Source organism: Ricinus communis, chromosome 10 (assembly GCF_019578655.1).
Source record: "Ricinus communis isolate WT05 ecotype wild-type chromosome 10, ASM1957865v1, whole genome shotgun sequence".
In the NCBI taxonomy this organism is placed as follows: domain Eukaryota; kingdom Viridiplantae; phylum Streptophyta; class Magnoliopsida; order Malpighiales; family Euphorbiaceae; genus Ricinus; species Ricinus communis.
The window spans coordinates 18,788,877-18,809,326 of record NC_063265.1 but is presented as its reverse complement, the minus strand read 5'-3'; the positions used below and the strand labels follow the sequence as shown (position 1 = coordinate 18,809,326).

Here is a 20,450-nt window from a genome sequence, read left to right as displayed (position 1 = left end):
TGAAGCAACATGAGGAAAACAATAGCAGGAAATTTCAAATTTCCACTCTCCATAAGCATAACCATGTGTCCACATTCAGTCGGGCAAAGTAGGCAGTCGTGAGACTCCAAAAAATGAGCATTTTATATTTGTCGAGAGAATCATAATAACAAGGAAGACGACATAAAAGGTATGACTGAAAAGAACACGAAGATGCCAGTTCATCTTAGCATATACTCTAATTAGTAGAGCAACAACCTAATTACCTGTTCATTCTTCTTTACCAGATCTTAAAATTTCATAATCAGACAACAACATAAAACTTCAACCATAACAACGGGAAGTCCTTACACCTACTCCATCCCATGAATGATGAGAAATTAGAGACCACAAATGCTACTATATATGTAGTAGTTATGGATAGAGAAGGATCATCAAAAGTTAATTTCAATCACAGCCTACAATATCACAAATAAGCATAGATAGACTACCATAAAACTCGAAGCTTAAAACAGAAATTATATTAAATAACTTCAAAGAAGAAAAAAGAAAACCTGAAAATCCACAAAATCTACTACCTTCAGAGGAAGGTTACACGTCATACCAGAACCAACATCCGCTGGTATACATAGAAAGTAAACAAGCTCCATTCCTTTCTGCATCTTGTTCACTGACTCAACAAGAAGGCAAAAATAAAAATACAAAACAGCGTTCCAGATAAGACCACTTTCTGCTCACAACATACAATCAGTTCTTGCTGGCAACCGTCGGAAGAAATTGAGTGGCACTGAAGGTAGCCTGTGGCGGAACCTTGGATGTCTCAACACATAAAATCCACTAAGAAGTGCCACAACTTGGAAAGGAGTAACATACAGAACAATGGCAGCTACCAAACAAAAAATCACAAACAAAGCTGTGGCCCTTGGGTCTCGCCAGCTTAGCAAAGATTGCAGTCTCTCCCCTTGAGTAGCTAAATCTCCGACCACAGTCTGAATTCTTCCAGCAATACTTCTCAATCGATCATATCTCATCCTTACAATATCAGAAGGTCGCGAAGTTGGGAAGGTATCAAACTCCTCATCTAGTTCATCAGGATGTGCAGACTCCGCATGTGATAGACGGGTGTCCATGTGAGGAGGATGCCTTGGCCTCCATCTATAGTACCAAACACCAATCAAGAAGAGATACAGAAAGATTGTAGGCAAGATAAGCTCTGGGTAGAGCACTAGTATTATAAACAATATGTGAATGAGCACTGTAGTGATGGGGTTCTTCCAATTGCATATCTGATCAAACCATTTGCCAACTGCAATTAGCCCGCTCAAAACCCCCATAATTCTGAAGAAGTTGGCTTTGCTTCTTCTCATACTCCACATGTGAGACCCCACATCTAGCATGTATTCAACAACTTCCTTCCTTAATGGTGGCTCGGCTCTGCTCAACCTCATTGACACAATTTGAGTGGCCTGGTGTCTCAAACTATCAAGCTGGCTCACTGTGAGTGGATGAAGATAATGCATCTTTGGCAACAGAGGATGCGAGTACATGTGCATCATATTGAGCAAGGATGAGCATGTGAAACGAACTGCTAAATGAATTTCTCCCATCTTCTTAACACCATTACCATGCAGAACCAAAAGAGGATATGAATGTGTGTAAACCCGGTCAGTTTCGAGAGTGGAAAGACGGATTCTCACCTTACCGATCCTCGAATCTTTTGCTGCTCCAGACTTGTCCCCTCCATGCAGATGACAATTATCAAATACCCCAATGGTTATCACAGTGCAGGGATCAAAAACCTCCCAGGTATATTGCTCATTCCACTTGGGTGTAAAACTTTCAATTATAGTTCGTGTCCGAACCCATTTCTGACCATACTTCGCCACACAGTATGCATCAGTTGTTCCCCGACCATCCTTTGTCTTCATGGGCATCAATCCTTGTGCACTGAGAATACCTAATTCAAGCACCCCTATGCTTTGCTTCCACAACTGTTTGGCTGTAGGCCGAAGATCGCTGCTGTAGTGTGTTGATTCATCCAGAACATGATAGCCACCCTCCAGACAGATTCTCATGTGAATCCTGCTGGCAAACTTAGTTTCCTTCTTTTTTTCCCCTTCTACAATAACATGTTTCTCCAGATTAAACCACCTAGTATTAACAGGTCTGTGGTCAAGCCTTCTGTCAACATACTGCAAAGGAATTGCACATCTCCCCAATACTTCTTCCTTGTTAGGTGCAACTCTATCTTCCACACTTAAAATCAAAGGCTCCTCAAATGGTTCTGCAGCCACAAACATAAGGTCTTCATTCCACAAAGGATTAATACTCCTGCTAAGAGAAATTCTTGTTCTCAAGGCTTGATTTCCCAGGATAGCCTTCACAAAGACTTCAGGATATCGACCTTTATCATTTGGTTGCAAGTCTTGAGCTTCAATGACATTGACCCTCAAATACCATAGTTTTGGAGAGAGATATACCTTTGACCGAATATTGGCCAGACTATCCATTCCACTGACAGAAGCTGCATCAGAATGCCAAGCTTCAGGAAATGCTTCATCCGCCTGTGTACCCATCCATACAGCTAACATCAATTCCCCCTTAACTTTATCCCCTTTCCTATCCTCCAATCTATACCATTGCGGTGCTAATGGACTATCAGGCGGTACACGTTTTGGTACCTCGTTCAAGTCAAACAAAACTCGACCCATGAAATCATCCTTCACAACATCCTTATCCTTCACAGTAACCTCAAGAACAGAAGCCTGAATTCGATCCTTTGAAAATGCAAACACCTGGCTCCACTCAGGATTTGATTTCTTCTCGAAATGCCGAGTGGTACCCTTATAATTGCCAAGCTTAACTTCCACATAAGGATCACAGCTACCTGTAACATCTTTACCAGGCAAGTCCTTGGCCTTAACAACCCGGACATAGAGATACTGCATCTGCTCAACGAGGTCATAAGTAGTGGTGAGCTTGTCTCCAGTAACCTTTCCCCCTCCAAGATGGGGATTGGTCTCCTTCAATACAAATTCCTCAGGTGGAGGCCTCTGCATCTTTGTGGGTGCTTTTCAAAATGAAAGATAACACCCGAACTCTCAAAATTATTTCAAGTTGATATTGAAATGTCCGTCTGTCTGCTTTGTTTGTTAAACGATCAAGTTTTGCATTCAAAGGATTTTAAAATACCCTGAAAGAGAGGAATTAGAAAAACTTCAATTAGCCGTTACAAAGTGGCACGCCTGTTAAGTAACCTAAAAACAAGGAAGTCAATTTCAAGCATTCAAAGAATCATAAAAACTAAACTAAGCGGATAACAATGAGAGAGAAAACAATAATAAAATTTTTTTAAATTGAAAAAATAAAGTCTAAACTGATATTGATACTGATACAAATACAATTTTACAAACTTATCCCTTATATTTTGTTTAGAACTTTTCACGATGAAAAGAACTTACAAGAACTCTACTATTAGAGATAGCTTCAAATCCCCAGATCTGAAACGCTTGAACCCTGTTTAAAAAGGAGAAAAAAAATCAGGAGTCACTAGTATAATAACATACCAATCAACAAAAAGTATTAGACCATATGGTAACAAATGATAGTGTAAAAAAGCATGATTAACTTTGCTGTTTGATTTCCGAGAAAATGCAGAAAAATGTTAAAGAAAACTATAGTATAATATATAGATTTTCATTTCTAAAGACAGCTTGATTATAAAAAAAAAAAAAAAAGGATAGATGGATAGATGGATAGAAAGAAAGAAAAATGAAGAGCATTGGAAGTGTATATTTCATTTCTTTACATAACTTTCTCAAAAACCAAACAATTAGCACCACAAATCTCTCAAAGTTCAGATTTAGTAATGCTTAGAATTTATCTTAGTTTCTTTTTACTCTAATTTCCCGAGAACCAAACAGAAAACCTTACTTCAGGAAAACCTGTCTCACATTACAACTTTTGGAAGCGAAACCACCACCTTAATATAGAGAGGCACGAAAGCTCAAAAAAGAAGAAAAGAAAACAGAACAAAGACCACCTTATTCAAAACAAAATCTTAAAAGAAAACAATGAAAATATATATATATCTATATATACCGACAGAAGAACCACAAGAAGAAGGAAAAACCCTAACTCCATTTACCTCAAAAAAGAAACCTCTATTTCTCTCTCTCTCTCTCTCTCTCTTTCTTTTTTCAAATAAAAGAAAAGAAGGGAAATCAAGAAATGAAGATGAGAAGGAGAAGAGAGCTGTGCACAGAGAAAGCAAGAGAAAGAGAGAGAAAAAATAAACACAGAGAGAGCAAAATAAAGAAATAGAGAGACAATGGTATGTTTGTGCTTTTGCTTTTCTATATTTTATTTTATTTTATTTCTTCTTTAGGGGTCTAATTAGGATCTGCTGAATCTGCAAGAATTACACTCACAGAACCTACTCTCTCTCTCTCTCTCTCTCTTCCTTTTAAGTGGGGACCAGCGCCGAGCGTGCGAGGGGACTACGGCCGGGTTAATCGCACGTGCAGCGACCGTATACGGCGAGGTTTGGAAGGCGGTGGTGGTAGCAGTGGTGGTGAGATGAGATATATCAGAAACGGCCTTGAGATAAGTTCAGAAAAGTCATTTCAACACATGTGTCATTGGATTCTCATTTTTCCCCACTTTGCAACCCTTCCAATTTTTAGGTGGTGAAAATGATATTTCATCATGGTGGCAGTACCGTTTTTTTTTTAACTTTTATTTTTGTCCATAATGTCTTTCATGTTTAGGAAATTTGCAGTCTCTAAAAAAGATATAAATAGAGCTCAAGCTTAATGATTATTAAATTAAATTAAAGAAGATGTGTTAGAAGGAATTATACAATAATTTAGAGTTTTTAATTAAATTAGATATTATCATATGTTATATGATATTTTAATTGAATTTAATGTATAAATTTTTATAAATGTTGAGGGCTAACTAATTAAGTGACTATTTTAATCAGTTTCAATATTGGTATTTTATATTAATAATCAATGATGTTATATGTCTATGATTTTTTATTAATATTTAATAAAAATAAAATAAATTTAAATAAATTAAAAAAAAAATTAAATTGATGTCTGAAATATTATTCTAGCATATTATTATTAGTTAAATATAATATTATTGATTTTCTCACAATATGCTTAAAAATATAACTAACGATCAATTTAATATTTGGTGTTGTTATTAGTAAATATTAGCACAAATTAATATTTTATAATAATTAACTATATAGTATTGAGATCTTCATAAATTTATTTTAGTTTAATTGTTAAGAAGATTTTAATCTTGTACTCATTATTAAATTTTCTAATTTTTAATATTTTAATTTTAATTTTAATTTTGATATAAATAATTACTGGTCGAATTTATTAAAGTGGAGTAAACTGTAGCAATATTTATTAAAATATTTACAAATAAAATAAACTGAAACTATTTCCAGCCTAGAGAAGCGTGCGCCTTTTTGTCAACATATGCCCTAAGCTTTTGACGTCTGTTCAATCTGTCGTCAAGAGGTAGATTGTAGTTTTCTTTTCTAAAAAAAAAAAAAAAGCAAGTTGATGATGACTAACGTGGCGGGCAAATAGGTAGGTGACACGGTAAAGGCAAGTGGCTGGTGGTAATCGGGTAGGGGTTTGGATGCCGTACAATAACAAAAGGAAAGAGCAAGTTGATTTTTACAGGTGTGGCTCATGCTGTGTGTGTGGTGTGTTGTTTGTTTGAGAATGAGAGATATTCCGTTGCTGGGTGGATGTCTCGCTTGTTGGATACCAGCTTTATTACTACTTACAATATAGTAAGTACCATCGGGATAGGAATATCCTTGAATCCAAACCACTTCATTATCTTTTCTAACTTGCATTTCTTTTTCACTAATTCTTTATTCACAAATACAGTAGCTTATCCATGAAATATTTGGACCTTAAACCAAATTTTAAAGTATAAAGTTAATAAACATATTCAAAATTAAAGAAATTCCATAGAATTAAAACTTAGCATATACAAAAATATATAATTTAAATACTATTTAAATTAAAATATTTATCCATCATCATGTTAAATTTATAAATACTGTATATTACTATTATTTTTAATTTAAGATTTAATCACTATAATTGTTTTACTTACGAGAAAAATAAAAACAGTCAGTTGTTTAATATGAAGGTAATTTATTTAGTTGTGATGATGCTAATTTGAACTTTACAAAAAAAAAAAAAATTCTAAAAATAGAATAGAATATATGATGTGTTAGCAGATGGTGTCCTGTTCCTCTTCGACCTTTCCCAACTACCTGCAATTAAAAAGAAGAATAGCCAAAATAAACAAACAAACAAACAAACAATCACACATTCATCTTCCCTACTATGAAGGAAGAAAACTAGTTTAGATGGTACAAATACAATTCCAATTGCTTCCTCATTGGTTTTTTTTGTTTTGATTTTTTAATGAGGGAAGAACTCAATATTGTATCATTTACATTTACAATTTAGAATATTATTTTTATCTTTAATTAATATTTTTTCTTTTGAGATATTTACTTATTTATATAACAGATTTATTTTTTAAAATATAATTTATCTCAAAATTTATTAACTACGGATCAATTAAGGTTCTCGTTATGAACTCTTATCAGTAATGGTGAACAGCGAAGGAATAAATTTATGAATTTATTTGGAATTATTATTAGGTATTAGAAAAGAATTGAGCATGTGCCTATGCTTACTTTTATGAATTAGCACTTGGCTACTTAATTTCTTTTTCATTTTCTTTTATAGTCATTTTAACTAGTTATTTTTTAATATATAGATTTTTTGTCAGCTAATTATTACATTCACTGTTTTCTCTTATTTATTAGAAATTTTTTTGCATTAATATTTTTTTTTTTAGTTTTCAATCTCATCTTCTTCTAAACAACCACTCCACCAATCTTAATTTCTCTTCTACAATTTTTTTTTTCTCTTTCTTAATTATATCATTCATTTTTCAGTTCTGGTCTTTATCCTCAAGAAAACGCATCGCATCACAATCAGCCATGATGAATCTCTTTCTTGGCCATAATCTAAGGTATATAGAAATAAAAGTCGGACACGCGACGTAACGCGATAAAAATTATAAAATTTTCTTTAAAACTAGAAAATAAACACTAAAAAAATGTTTATATGTACACTAAAATTCTCAAATAAAATTTAAATAAGCAATAATTATTCAAGAAATACCAAAGTACAAAAAATTAAAAATCTTTTTCAAAATAAGAAATCTAATTAAACAAAAAAAATTATCAATTCAAACAAAAAGATGAATAAATAGAAATATATTGAAAATTCTTCTTAAAATAGGAAATATAATTAAATATAAATATTTATTTTTAAATTTTTTATAAAAAATAATATAGTATATTTTTTAAAAATATTCGAAATGAAGACTAAAAATTTTTTAAAAATTTTGATATTTATAATATATCTAACAAAAAATATAATGTATTTTAAAGTTTATACAAAATCTAAATTATAATTAACATTGCGCTCTAGTTTTTTTTGCCGCCATTATCTCTTTCATTAAACCGTCATTCTATTGAATATCTAATAAATAAAATTAAAGTAAAAGCCTGTGATCTTGGATTTAAGGTACTTTAATGTTTATCAAGCTATGGAGTATTTCTATGTATTGCAATCGCATTGTTTTTGTATTTTTCTCTCTAATAGAATATGTATGTACCAAGACACGACCCGTGTAAAGCTAGTATTTTTTTTTGTGTATATAGCAAACTTTATAAGAAATACATTTGTGAGAAAATCAATACCGATTTCATCTCTCAAAATATGGTATTAGAGCAATAATTTTTGTTTACCTTCTTCCTTTTCCTTTAGGGTTTAAGAAGTTTCTTGTTTCAAGAAAGTTTCAAGAATAAGAGAGATTGGTGTGACAGGTTGGTGAGTCGGAAATTTTATGAGTTGGTGAGGACGAAATCTTTGATTTTTGTTCGATTCATTAGTTGGGGAGGATTGCCTACGAGGGCTTCCCAATTCTTTGGGGGATAGTTGCATAGCTCGCTGCATAGCTTTACTATAATTTCGCAGTCCTCGCTAAGCTAAGCATGAGGTACGAGGTTAGATAGATAGACTACTGTAAGAGATACTGGAGGAAGCAATGGAGGAAGTGCTCGATGAGTTCGTGCTGGTGTTGTGACATTGACATTTCTTATGTTTGCTCATGTGATTGGCTGGAAAGCTGCCTTTATCATTGTGGGGATGATCACTTTTGAACGTCGACCGAAGTCATTAAAAATTCGGTGGTGTGAAGTTCCATCCTCTTGTGACCCGCCATATCTTCCGGGCCTTTCTTCCTTTTTCCGCCCGCTTACCTTTGGGAGTTTGGCCTCTCCTCCTTCACGAGCCAAAGATCCATGAACCCCTTACCTCAGGCGTCCACAGCTCGATGCAAGGCTTAAGGTCCATCGATGATAATAAATGTAAGCGGTATATTGGTCGGGCTGGCTGGCGTTTTGAGTTTGAAAAGAACTTTTTGGGGGATGATCCGATCACTCAATTACTAGCTAGATTGTACTTTCACACCTCTCTGATAGGTTTGAATTCTACTTAAAATTGATTGAAGTGATACGGAATATCCAAATGAATGATACATCTACATCCAATGAAAATCAAATGAAAATCCCCCGTGTTGACCTTATCTCAATTAATTAGCAAGCAACTATTATAGTGGGCACGATCTATGAAAATGTCTTTGATTTCAAAGAACAAATTTCGATTTGTTAATGGTTCAATTAATTAAGGTTCCTGGGGAAGATCCTTCCTTCTTTCAAGCAGCCTTTGGTTGAAATGCAACAACAAGAGGTCCCTTAATACAGAAATTGGGCAAAGTGTAATATGGTGGACTATGGATGCATGATCTTTGTACTTATATGATCGCGTTTTACAAGGGACCTTATAAGGATTTTTCGATCTTGACAGCAGTTCTTCCGCAAGCAAGGTTCACACCCCACGAGATCTTATGGGATGAGATATGTAATTTGAGACCTCACATGCTTTGTGATAATTACTGCTAATAAGTATAGGAAACGAGATTTTATCCTAAAGTTTCTTAAAGGGTTAAATGAGAATTTTTCTCCCGTCCAAAGGTCTCCGATTCTTATGATGAAACCAATGCCCTGAATGAAATCTTTCATTGTGATTCAACATGAAAGGTCTTTGAGTGCGCTACTATAGTTTCAAACATCACCGCTTACTAGGAAATTCAATATGAACCGGGAATTAGAGCAACTGTTTTTAACCTTGGGCATAATCAACACTTGAAGAATATGAATGGTTTTAGGCCAAAGATGGGAAACCAACAACTCACCACTCTTTACGTCAAAGGAGGAGATTTTTGGCATTATGGAGCTTTTCAACAATGGGAAAGCAAAGCCCACCGCACTTCTTCCGTGGAATGTATGGGCATCCTGTTGACAAATGTTATAGAAAGAATGGATTCCCACCGGGATACAAAAGAACAAGCAAGAATTTTCAGAATTCTACAAACCAGGTTGCATTTTTTCCTTCTGACAATCATAATTTTTCAACTACTGAACAGTTGGCATATCATATGAATTATGACAATCATAACTCTTTTCACAAATCTGGTGATGATGGTCCTATTACTTTTACAAGGGATCAATATAATAGTCTGATGTCAATAATTCAAGAAAAGGCAGTTGATTCTCAGAATGTAGCCAACTCCCAGATCAATGCCTTATCCTCTGTCTTCGATATTGCTGAAAAAGGTATTGTCCTATATTGTTATAAGCAATTCCATAATAGGAAATGGATTGTTGATTCAGGAGCTACCGATCACATTACTAATTCTCTCAGTTTCTTCAAAAGGCATTACAAAGTTTTTGACAAATATGTGAAGTTGCCTAATAATGAATTAGTTCAGGTTACACGTATAGGCACTGTAGAATTATCACCCTCTTTGATTCTTCATCAGGCTTTCTACATACCAAATTTTACTTTTAATCTCATATCTACTTCGCAGTTAACAAAAAATAACCTTTATTCTCTCATTTTTTTCTTCCAACTTTTGTTATATTCAGGACATGAAACTTTGGAAGATGACTGGTATAGCTAAGTAAGTGAATGGATTGTATCAGCTTTTACAACAAGAAGATAGTGAGAAGTTTTTAAATTCATTTCCTGTTAGTTGTAATGTCATTGCTTTTACTCTGTGGCATAACAGACTTGGCCACCTTTCTAAACAAGTAATAAAATATCTTGATCAGTTTCATAATGCTGTGATTAATGATAATTGCTTTGAATGTGAAGTTTGTCATTTGGCTAAACAAAAAAGGCCCACTTTTCCTGTTAGCAATTCTTTTTTTACTTCAATTTTTGATCTTGTTCATTTAGACATTTGGGGACCCTTCCCTGTCAAAAGTATATATGGTCATTCATATTTTTTAACCGTAGTTGACGACAATAGTAGATTCCTATGGATTTATCCTATAAAGCTTAAGTCAGAAGCTAGGTATTTAATCATTGATTTTTACCATCTTGTTGAAACTCAGTTCTCAGTCAAGATTACATGCTTTAGAACCGATAACGGGAAAGAATTTGAAATGACCGATTTCTACAAATCAAAAGGGATTGTTCACCAAACTTATTGTACCTATACACCTCAACAAAATAGTATTGTTGAGAGAAAACACCAACATATTCTCTCTGTTGCACGGAGCTTAAGGATTCAAGCCAATCTCCCTCTTTGTTTTTGGATTGATTGTGTACTGCATGCTACCTTTTTAATTATAAGGACCCCAACACCAGTTTTAAACCAATCTACTCCTTTTGAAATTCTTTTTAAGGTCAAACCTTCTTATAATTAGCTCAAAGTCTTTGGTTGTTTAGCATTTGCTTTTGTTTTACCTCATCCTACGACAAAAATGCATCCTAGAGCAATGAAGTATGTTTTCATTGGTTTTTCTAAAAATACTAAAGGTTACAGAGTATACAATTTAGAGGATAAAAGCATTTTTGTCTCTAGAGATGTAACATTTACAGAAAACAAGTTCCCACTTAAAGAGATTTTTGCTACAATACCATCCAACGATGTTCTTATTCCTGTTTATCAAAATGAAAGTTCACTTGAAGATTTCAAGATGGCAGATTCACAGACAGTTGATTCACTCCATTCATCTACTGCTGAAATACAGTCTCCTCCAATTGATTCAGGTACTATCCTTCAACCCTCTTCCAGACCTACTAGAAATATTCACCTACCATCAAAATTTCATGATTTTGAAGTTTCTTTGCCCAAACCTATAACCACACCACATCGTATTTCTCAAGTTCTATCTTATGAAAAGATCTTACCTCAGTACTAGTCCTATATATGTAATACATCAATATTACCTATACCAAAACATTATAATCAGACAATCTCACATACTTGTTGGAAACAAGCAATGGCTGAAGAAATAGCTGCTTTAGAAGAAAGTAATACCTGGGAATTAGTTTCTTTACCCAAGGGCAAGCAGACTATTGGTTGTAAATGGGTGTATAAAATAAAGTTTAAGGCTGATGGAACTCTAGAAATATACAAAGCAAGGCTTTTGGCTAAGGGATACACTCAAAGGTCTGGAATTGACTTTGTCGATACGTTTAGTCCTGTAGCAAAGATCACCACAATCAGAACTCTTATGGTTGAACTTCTTTTTGTGGGGAGATTTGGAACTTTTATCGACTTGATATCAAAAAGCGCCTTTTGCATGGTGACTTACAAGAGGAGATCTACTGGATTTACGACCAACCACCCGATAACCAGACCAGAATGAGTTGTGAAACAAGCATGTAGGACAAGTGCAATGGAATGAAAAGCTAATCCTGCAGATTACCGAGAGTAAATGGTAAGGGTTGGACTGACGTCCCTTCTTTACCAAAGGTAGGTCTTTGGATCAAATTTCATTGCTTTAGCTATTTATGTGGATGACATTGTTCTTTATAGCGATTCGGACGATACGATGAAATTGTAAAGATAAAAGGATTCCTGCATGATACTTTCCAAATTAAGGATCTTGGAGAACTAAAAAAATTTCTTAGATTAGAGGTTGCCAGGTATTAATCTATGTCAGAGAAAATACACTTTAGATCTCTAGACCGAGGAATCGTTTTTCAAGCAAACTAGTCTGACTCGATAGCATCCAACGAGAAATTATCTAGAACAGGCAGTCCTCAAAGACATTCTGACATCTGAAGTCTAGTTGGCAAGTGCATGCGACCCATACTAGGCCTGACATAGCATATGCAGTACAATAGTTATCTCAGTTCCTTCAAGCCCCTACAGATATTCATTTGATCTCAGCTCATAGAGTTCTCCGATATTTGAAAGGGACTCTAGGACAGGGCTTGTTTTTCCCAGCAATAGGTGATCTCCGGCTTAAAGCTTTTAGTGATTCTGATTGGGCTTCATGGCCTGATTCCCGAAAGTCCATCACTGGGTTCTGTATTTTTCTCGGTTCAGCATTGATCTCATGGAAGTCAAAGAAACAACAAACAGTCTCACGCTCTTCAAGTGAAGCAGAATATAGAGCTATAGCTGCAGTGACATATGAGATACAATGGCTTCACTTTCTCCTCCAAGATTTGCAGCTCCCATTTTTTCCAGCAAATCTATATTGTGACAACTTGTCTGCCATCAGAATTACTGAGAATCCTGTATATCATGCAAGGACCAAGCATATAGAAATTGATTGCCACCTCATCTGAGAGAAAATTCAATGTGGAATCATCAATCTTATGCCAGTCCCTTCATCAAAACAACTGGCTGACTCCTTTACTGAAGTTCAACTCTGACTCTGTTCCAAGCTTCCATTTCCAAGTTGGGCATCCAGAATCTGTATGCTCTAACTTGAGGGGGGCTAATAGAATATGTATGTCACCAATAGGAACCTGACACGTGTGAAGCTAGTATCTTTTTTTGTGTATATAGCAAGCATTGTAAGAAAACATTGTGTGAGAAAATCAATACTAATTTTCTCTCCCAAGATTTGACACTTTCATCCGGTAAAAACCCGATATCTCTTTTTTCTTTCTATTGTATGTTAAAGATCTCTGCATTTCTAGGAAGAAGAAGAAGAGTTACTTTAAGACTAAAATATGATTTTGGGTTGCTTTTCAACTTATAAAAGATGGTTATAGGTAGCAAATAGAAAATGACATGTCATCCATATTAGCCTTCAAATTTAGACTCACTTGCTTTCATTTGCATACAATCACACACATATACTTACTAGCATAAAAATATTTATATAGTAAAAAGTACCAATTAGAGCGGCTGTGGATAAAAGTTAAAAAATTAAAATGATTAATTGACTAATCCATAATAGTTTAGGTGGCTACATATGTTTTTGCCTATTTTTGTTTTTAATATTTTTTAAAAAAATTTAGCATTTAATTTATCAAATTCCATCACTGTTTTCAAAACTCATAAAGATTTATTTAAAAAATACTCCTATCAACTTAAATTCTAAATGAGGCTATACATAAAATATTTCTAATTTTTATAATGGTAAAAGTTACATCAAAATTCTTAATTTTTCAATCAAAATGTTGTTAGATTTCTAAATGTTAAAGTAATTTAACTACACTCTTAAAAATTGAAAAACATAACAATTACATTCTTGAAACTAATTTCATCTAATTCACCATATAATAAAACGAAACTCAGTTAGTTTTAGACACTAAAAGATAAAAATTATAATAAAATAATAATTTTTTTTTTTACTTTGACAAAGAGTTCTTTACTTTGACAAAGAGAATTCAACGCTATTTTCATTAGTTAAGAAGGATTAGTTAAAAAGGAGCTGGCTTCAAGACTATAATTATTTTATTTTACAAATTTTAGCAATATAATTAAACCATTTTAAATTTAAGTGTTTAATTGTATTTAACTGAAAATTTATACATACCTTTTGCTTTCAATTCGATAATTGAAATAACCAATCAAATCGGTCTTAGATTAGCTATAATATTTCTGTAAATTAAACTTGACTTTGGGTAAAATCATTTTTTCAAATACTCAAACTTTTCTTAGTTTGGAAGAGACCCGAATTCTAAGAATTCATTTTATTTATTTATTTGAATCTATCTAAAAATATACGAGATAATACATCCGAGAGTTGATGGTGATGCTCTTTCAACCTTTTAATGATTCATTAATGGAAAGTTACAATATTTTGTTAAAAAGAGTTATAATTGATGGGTTAGGGCCTGCCAACAGGGATTTGTAAGAAGCTGTTGTTAGGTATGGTGGGTTCAACAAGCAATATATATATATATATATATATATATATATATATATATATCTACCTCGCTCCCTTCTTAATTTCTTTTTCTTTTTCTCATGATTATATTTACTCCATCTCCTTTCCCTGTCAATACCCTCAGATATTGCTGGTCAATCCCTTTCATGCATCCATTTGACATCAAAATATTGACTTCCATAAGCAAATGACCTTGATCTTAAGTTTCCCTTCTTATATTTTATTCGTACAGGCATGACTGCTTTGTGTTAGCAGCTTTTTCTTTTTTTAAAAAATACTTGTAATTAATGCCCCATTGTTAATTATCCTATTTTCATATAAAGCTGTTCAAAATTCAGTCAGGGTCGAGCTTCAATTTTTCAAGTTTTGGCTCCAACTTGGCCTGATTTGCTTATGCATTTTAAAATTTTGATAAACTCTAATTTATTATTTAAAATTATAAAAGTTTCTATTTGTAATTTTTTGAACAAACTAAATTTATTAAGCTGACTTCAAATATTTTAAATTTTGACCAAAAAAGGTAGTAAATATTGACATGAACATAAGAAGTCAAAATTTTTTTCATCAAATTTATACAATTCCAAGAATAGAGTCGACACATTAGTAATTTCTGAGTTTGTTTTGGCAGATGCGGAATTTTGGATGTATCAAATAGTTTACGTTTAGATCTTGCAATATAACAAGTTTCTTCATTTAATGTAAATTTTTCATGTTCAACTATAAGCAAAAATAAGAAATTTTTAGGTAGACTCAGTCTATCACATTAAATCAATTGCATAGTAATATATAGCTTCATTTATTAAATGTTGCATTTTCATTGATTAGTTTATTTATTACTATTAACATCTCATTATTAAAATTCAATTAATGTCACAATACAATGAATTTAGTCTATAAATGACTTGGTAGTAATTGATAATTTCTCTAAAAAAAATGGCAATTAAACGGAGGCAAAAGTACAAAGGGATAAAGTCATGGGTTTGTTTAGTAGGCTATACATGGACATGGGCCCTATTTTTTGTGGATGGCCCTTAGTCTATAAATTGTAGATTGAATGAGGTTAGACTTCACATCTTTGTTTGGGTCAAGGTAGTGTGCTATGGGCTCGGGAAATGCAGTTCTATTCAAACAGTAAGTAAAACCCAATCTAAATTTATATATATATATATATGATCTTTATATTTACTTAAATTATATCGATGATATTATTATGCTACAAATTAACTAATATGCTATACTAATTATCATTATGTTAATTTTAAGACTAGTATAAAAGTAACGTGTTAACTAATAAGTTAGTTTCCTAAGTAATTAATATTTTGATCCTAAAAATAGTTCATTATTTTCTTCTTATGATATTATTATTTGCTATACCTTCATTAAACTAGGCATTTTTCCAAGTGCCACATACGTAAATATTAATTAGTTAGATTCATTACTATTTATATAATATAAATTAATAAACTACTATATTTAAAATAACAGACACATGTTCAGTGTTATAAATTAATATAAAATAAATTGATGCATTTACCGTTCAATACCCAACTTTAATTCTAATCCATCTATTATATATTTGATTTTAATTAAATTGACCTAATTTAAATATAAATATAAAATAAATATTTAAATCATATTAAAATGATAAACAATATATCAACACTCCCTTTCCGGATCTAGATATCGAGAGAAAAATAGAAAATCCTATGATGAAAGTTACTGCCTTTGTGTCTCGGGGGGGGAAGGATAGATGAGCCCGAGGCTAGGGTCGAGGTTAATCCAGTTGAAATTACCTTTTTGAAATCAATTTGGACCTAATTATCAAAAAAAATTAAGTTTGAGGATCAAAATAGTAATTTTTATAAATTCATGGACATAATTATTAGTTTTTCATAAACTTTTATTGCGTAAAGCCATTCGGCTCTACATAATGCCAATTGGGTTTTTGGCAATGCCAATATCATTTTTTGTGATGATTACATGTCCACATACAAATTCTAGAAAGTTTCATTGACGATAACCATCGTTTTATCGATAATTATTTAAATTAAAAATAAAATAAGATATTTATCGATATTTCTAAAATTGTATTGCTTTCTCTAGGTTTTCTTTGAAACCCTACCTTTATAAATAAAAAGAGGTGTTTAGAATTTTGAGGAGGAATCAAGAATTGAAAATTGGCAGTAAATGGATCGCCATTTGAGAGACATTGAGAAAGAAAAAATAAAGAGAAAATCTAGAGAGAAAAGAAAGAAAAACACTGCCGATCTTATTCATCATTAGAAGATTTAAACTACTTAAGAAAGAACGATTTTAGGAAACAAGCCACTGAAGAAATATCATTTTTTGAAACTTTTTCTAAATCGACAAAAGGCTTCTTTAAGCCAGATCTAGCACTAGATTTCTATTCGGTCTTCGATTCAAGTACATTCTCGTCACCTGAGACTCGCAGATCCAGTATTTACAGTGACAACCTAAGGGTTCCTTTAACCATACATTCATATTCATCATAAAATCAATCCTTTCATTCATTCTTTTGTTTTCTTCTATTATCTATTCTTAGAAACATAATTAGGATTTTGATCTATGATAAGTATGATTAGATTAATTTTTCGATGAATATGCATGTTAATAGGGTTTGATTTTGATAATAAGAACTTAGGGTTTTGAGATTTGACATTTTGCCAATTAGAAACATGTTATAGGATCAATATTTAGATTTATTTGTCATTATGATTGGGTAATTAAACCTGGTAAACATGATCTTCTTGTTTTGGTTGGCCTTCTGGTAGTTCACAGTATTTAGGATTTTTAGTAATTTATGGTTTTGATTGTTTAATCGACTTTTGTTGCTTTTATTTTAATGTTCTATCCTTTTCTTATTCTAATCGATTTTAATGTCTATGCACGTGAAATTTCGGCTCTGGAAATGTGAAAACGTGTTGAAGAACGACAAAAATAGACTAAAAAACTCTAAAGCTACTCAGCTCAATGTAGAGTCAATTGGCTCTGTGTTGAGTCGATCGAATCTTCTTATAGAGTCGATCAGTTGTTCGTGCCCAGCCCACATTCTTTTGATTTTCAGATATTTTTCTGATGTATTTCGGCTTCTGTATAGTTCTTTTAGGTTTTTTCCTTTTCGTAATCGTAGTTGTAGGCGGGTTGTAATAACTAGGTTTTACTTTCTGCTATATTTTATTTATTTCTATTTATTGCATGTTAATTAATTATATAATTACATGATTGATTAGTTAAAATAGGCCACATAAACTTAGGTTAAAAACTGATTCAATATAAATTTGGTAGTCCAATATGCTAATCAATTTTAACTGGGCCTAAAATCCTAAAATCTAAGTAGATTTAACAAACTTTGACACATTTTAGTTAGGGCTTGGACCTAATTAGAATTAGGATTACACTAAATGAGTCTTCTCATAATATGTAATCTATTAGGTCTAAATGGTGGAAATTAAGAGTGTGGCATGTTATTAAGCTACACTAGGTGGGCCTTACGCATAATTGATTAGGAAGCTAGGCTAACTATTCTAATACGGGCTGGATTGAATAGGTTAGACTTAGGTGTATCATGTTTGTTGTTTTATCATACATGTGTATAAATTATTTACATTTATAAGGAATAATTTGTTAAATAATAAATTAAATATTAATAATACACAAATAAGAAAATTGGTTTTCGGATCCACTCTAGACTCTGTGGTGTAAGCTTCCTTATAGAATCTAAAAAAATGCCACTTATTAGTAAAAGTGTCTCGGTGATTACCCGGGTGGCGGCTCTCATCTTTGCACTAGTTTCAATGATTAGTTAGCGTGTACCCGATTAAGTTGAAAAGTCTTACAGTGCCATAGTGGTTAAAAACACTTGAGTGCGTGCCCGAAACAGCTGCCCACATAATGATTGCTGATATTCCTTTTTTCTTTTAATTTTTTTTATAACAATCTCAAGTAAATAATATAAAAATAGAAAATGAGGCTTACTGAATTGTTAATATTATAAATTTTTAAATTTAATTAAAAAAGTCTTTACTTTAAGAGTCTTTACATTTTAAAGAAGTCATATATTAATTAGGAGTCTTAATTATAGTGTTTTTTTGTTGTTTGTTTTCTTTTTATTTTTAGGGTTGAAAAATGAGGCTTATATAAGTTTAGGTTAGTCGAGCAAAGGTTAAATGTTAATAATATTTGATTTTCACTAATTAAGATTTTTTTGACAGCTTGTTATCATTTGTTCTTGTGGCGTTTGATTAACTTATCACTCGTCTTGTATTTGTTCTTTAGTGTGGAATCTAGAGTATTTCTACACTAAAATTTAAAATACAAGTTATCTTTGAGTCATTTATATCTAACTAAATCATATTTAGCTTTCTTGAATGATTGAATTCCAATTTTGCATCATCGTATTTTGTTATAAACTAACAAGGTTCGTATCAGTTGCTGTAAAGTCAATACAGTTAAAAGACAAAATTAATATTTTAAATTTACAATTTAACCTTTAAGTTCGTTATCAAGTATCAAACTCGTACAAATTTTTTTTTATTAATTTAGAATAAAATCTATCTCTTAGCATAAATTACTTCAGTATCTAAAAAATAATTAATTATACTTATTTTGCTCTAATTTTTGTTCTTACTTTAATTTAATCTGATTAAAATTTAAACATTTATAAATCAATTATATTTGCAATAAAATTATTGCATTGTTATATAATTAATTTTAAGTTATGATAATAAAAAATACTATTTTTAGTTAAAAGATATTATTTCTATTATTAATTTGGTATACAATATAACTAAACTTTATATTTACCAGAAATATTTTAATCTAATTTGATAAAAAGATTAAATAAGCATGTCATAATTCAATCAAATCAAATGAATGTGGGTTAACTTTATAAAAGAAATACTAAAGTTGGCTAGACTTCTATTAACAATAACTAAATAAATTATTTGCTTGGGGTTAATCTACAGTGTAAGCTCATATGCATAGGGTAGAAGCGTAAATATGTGTATATTAAATAACCGAAATATGACATGTAAAAAAATGTTGCAAGGGTTAATGAATAAACCAATAGCAACGGGATAATTGTATAATAACATGCAAACTATATATGCAGATTTATAGACAACTGAAAAGAAGTTGACATTAAAGTAAAATAGAAAAAAATAAGAATAAAGATTTAAGAAAATGCAGTATTTTGGTTTTTGTCAGAAATAGATGGAAATGAAGGGAATAAAAAATGTTATATGGAAATAGAGACTTCCATCGAAACCAGTCCAGGGTAAGCAAAGGCTTGAAAAAGTCTATGGATCCAAATAAGGGGTTAGCAAATCAACTAAATGTCTTTCTGAAGTTGGTGATAGATGAGAGGGAAATACAGAAGGTAGTGTGAGTTACTACTTACTAGAGAGTCATTGTATAAATCAATAATCTGAAATGTTAGCAATGTATATTGGAGGACACCATTTTTTTACATATGGTGTTGTGTTTTAAGGGTTATCTGGTAATTAGGAGTTTATGCGTTTGTCGGCCGCACCATACATCAAAAATAGCTCTGAAGACACCATAAACATGCGCCGTCGTTTTTATACCGTTATGTCGCAGGGCACACCAGTAATTTGGCAGAAATCAGTTGTTTGCGAAAAGGAATAAAGGACCAATCAAAGCTACGTCGTTTCTGTAAGTTGGTTCCATGCGAGGAAAAGAGAGCACTGGTAAATCAATTTGGTGACATTAATTTTAGAATTGCTGTTCATAAGGTTTTGTCTTCTATTATTATATAAAGATATAAATTTAAATAATATACTAATTTTTTTAATACGATTGAATTTTATAATAATAATAATAATATTTTTAAATATTTCTTATTTAAATTAATTTTAAAAACTATAATTATATTAAACATTTAAACATTAAATAATTTTTTTTATGTATTTGTATGTATTAAAATCTTTTTCAGTCAATTATCATTCTAAATAAATTATTAATCAACATACTTTTAACAAATACACAAATAATTATTCATTAAAACTATTATAACACAATTTACTAACAACTTTTAGTAAGCAATAATATATTTAAAAATCTTATTCATGTTGGAAGAAAATGATTATTTTTATTA

General features: G+C 31.8%; 1 protein-coding gene and 1 long non-coding RNA gene across 3 annotated transcripts; one reads left to right on the top strand and one right to left on the bottom strand.

The window, feature by feature from the left end:
* Positions 1–478: 478 nt before the first annotated feature.
* On the bottom strand, positions 479–4,268 carry LOC8277458 (FT-interacting protein 3). 2 transcript variants are annotated; one of them, XM_015727313.3, is made up of 3 exons: positions 4,127–4,268; positions 3,441–3,495; positions 479–3,172 (listed from the first exon to the last, which is right to left on the bottom strand). In XM_015727313.3, exon 3 carries the CDS (start codon positions 3,036–3,038, stop codon positions 714–716), a length of 2,325 nt encoding a protein of 774 aa, XP_015582799.2. In that variant the 5' UTR covers positions 3,039–3,172; positions 3,441–3,495; positions 4,127–4,268; the 3' UTR covers positions 479–713. The 2 variants fall into 2 exon arrangements, with proteins under 2 accessions (XP_015582799.2, XP_015582798.2); XM_015727312.3 differs by lacking the exon at positions 4,127–4,268 and adding an exon at positions 3,913–4,049.
* Positions 4,252–4,684, top strand: LOC125371350. The gene is made up of 2 exons (XR_007217656.1): positions 4,252–4,312; positions 4,450–4,684. It is a non-coding gene; the product is annotated as an uncharacterized LOC125371350 (long non-coding RNA).
* Positions 4,685–20,450: the final 15,766 nt, after the last annotated feature.

Bases quoted from the DNA above. Each gene is read 5' to 3' on its own strand.
- LOC8277458 (XM_015727313.3), bottom strand. From the start codon at position 3,038: ATGCAGAGGCCTCCACCTGAGGAATTTGTATTGAAGGAGACCAATCCC.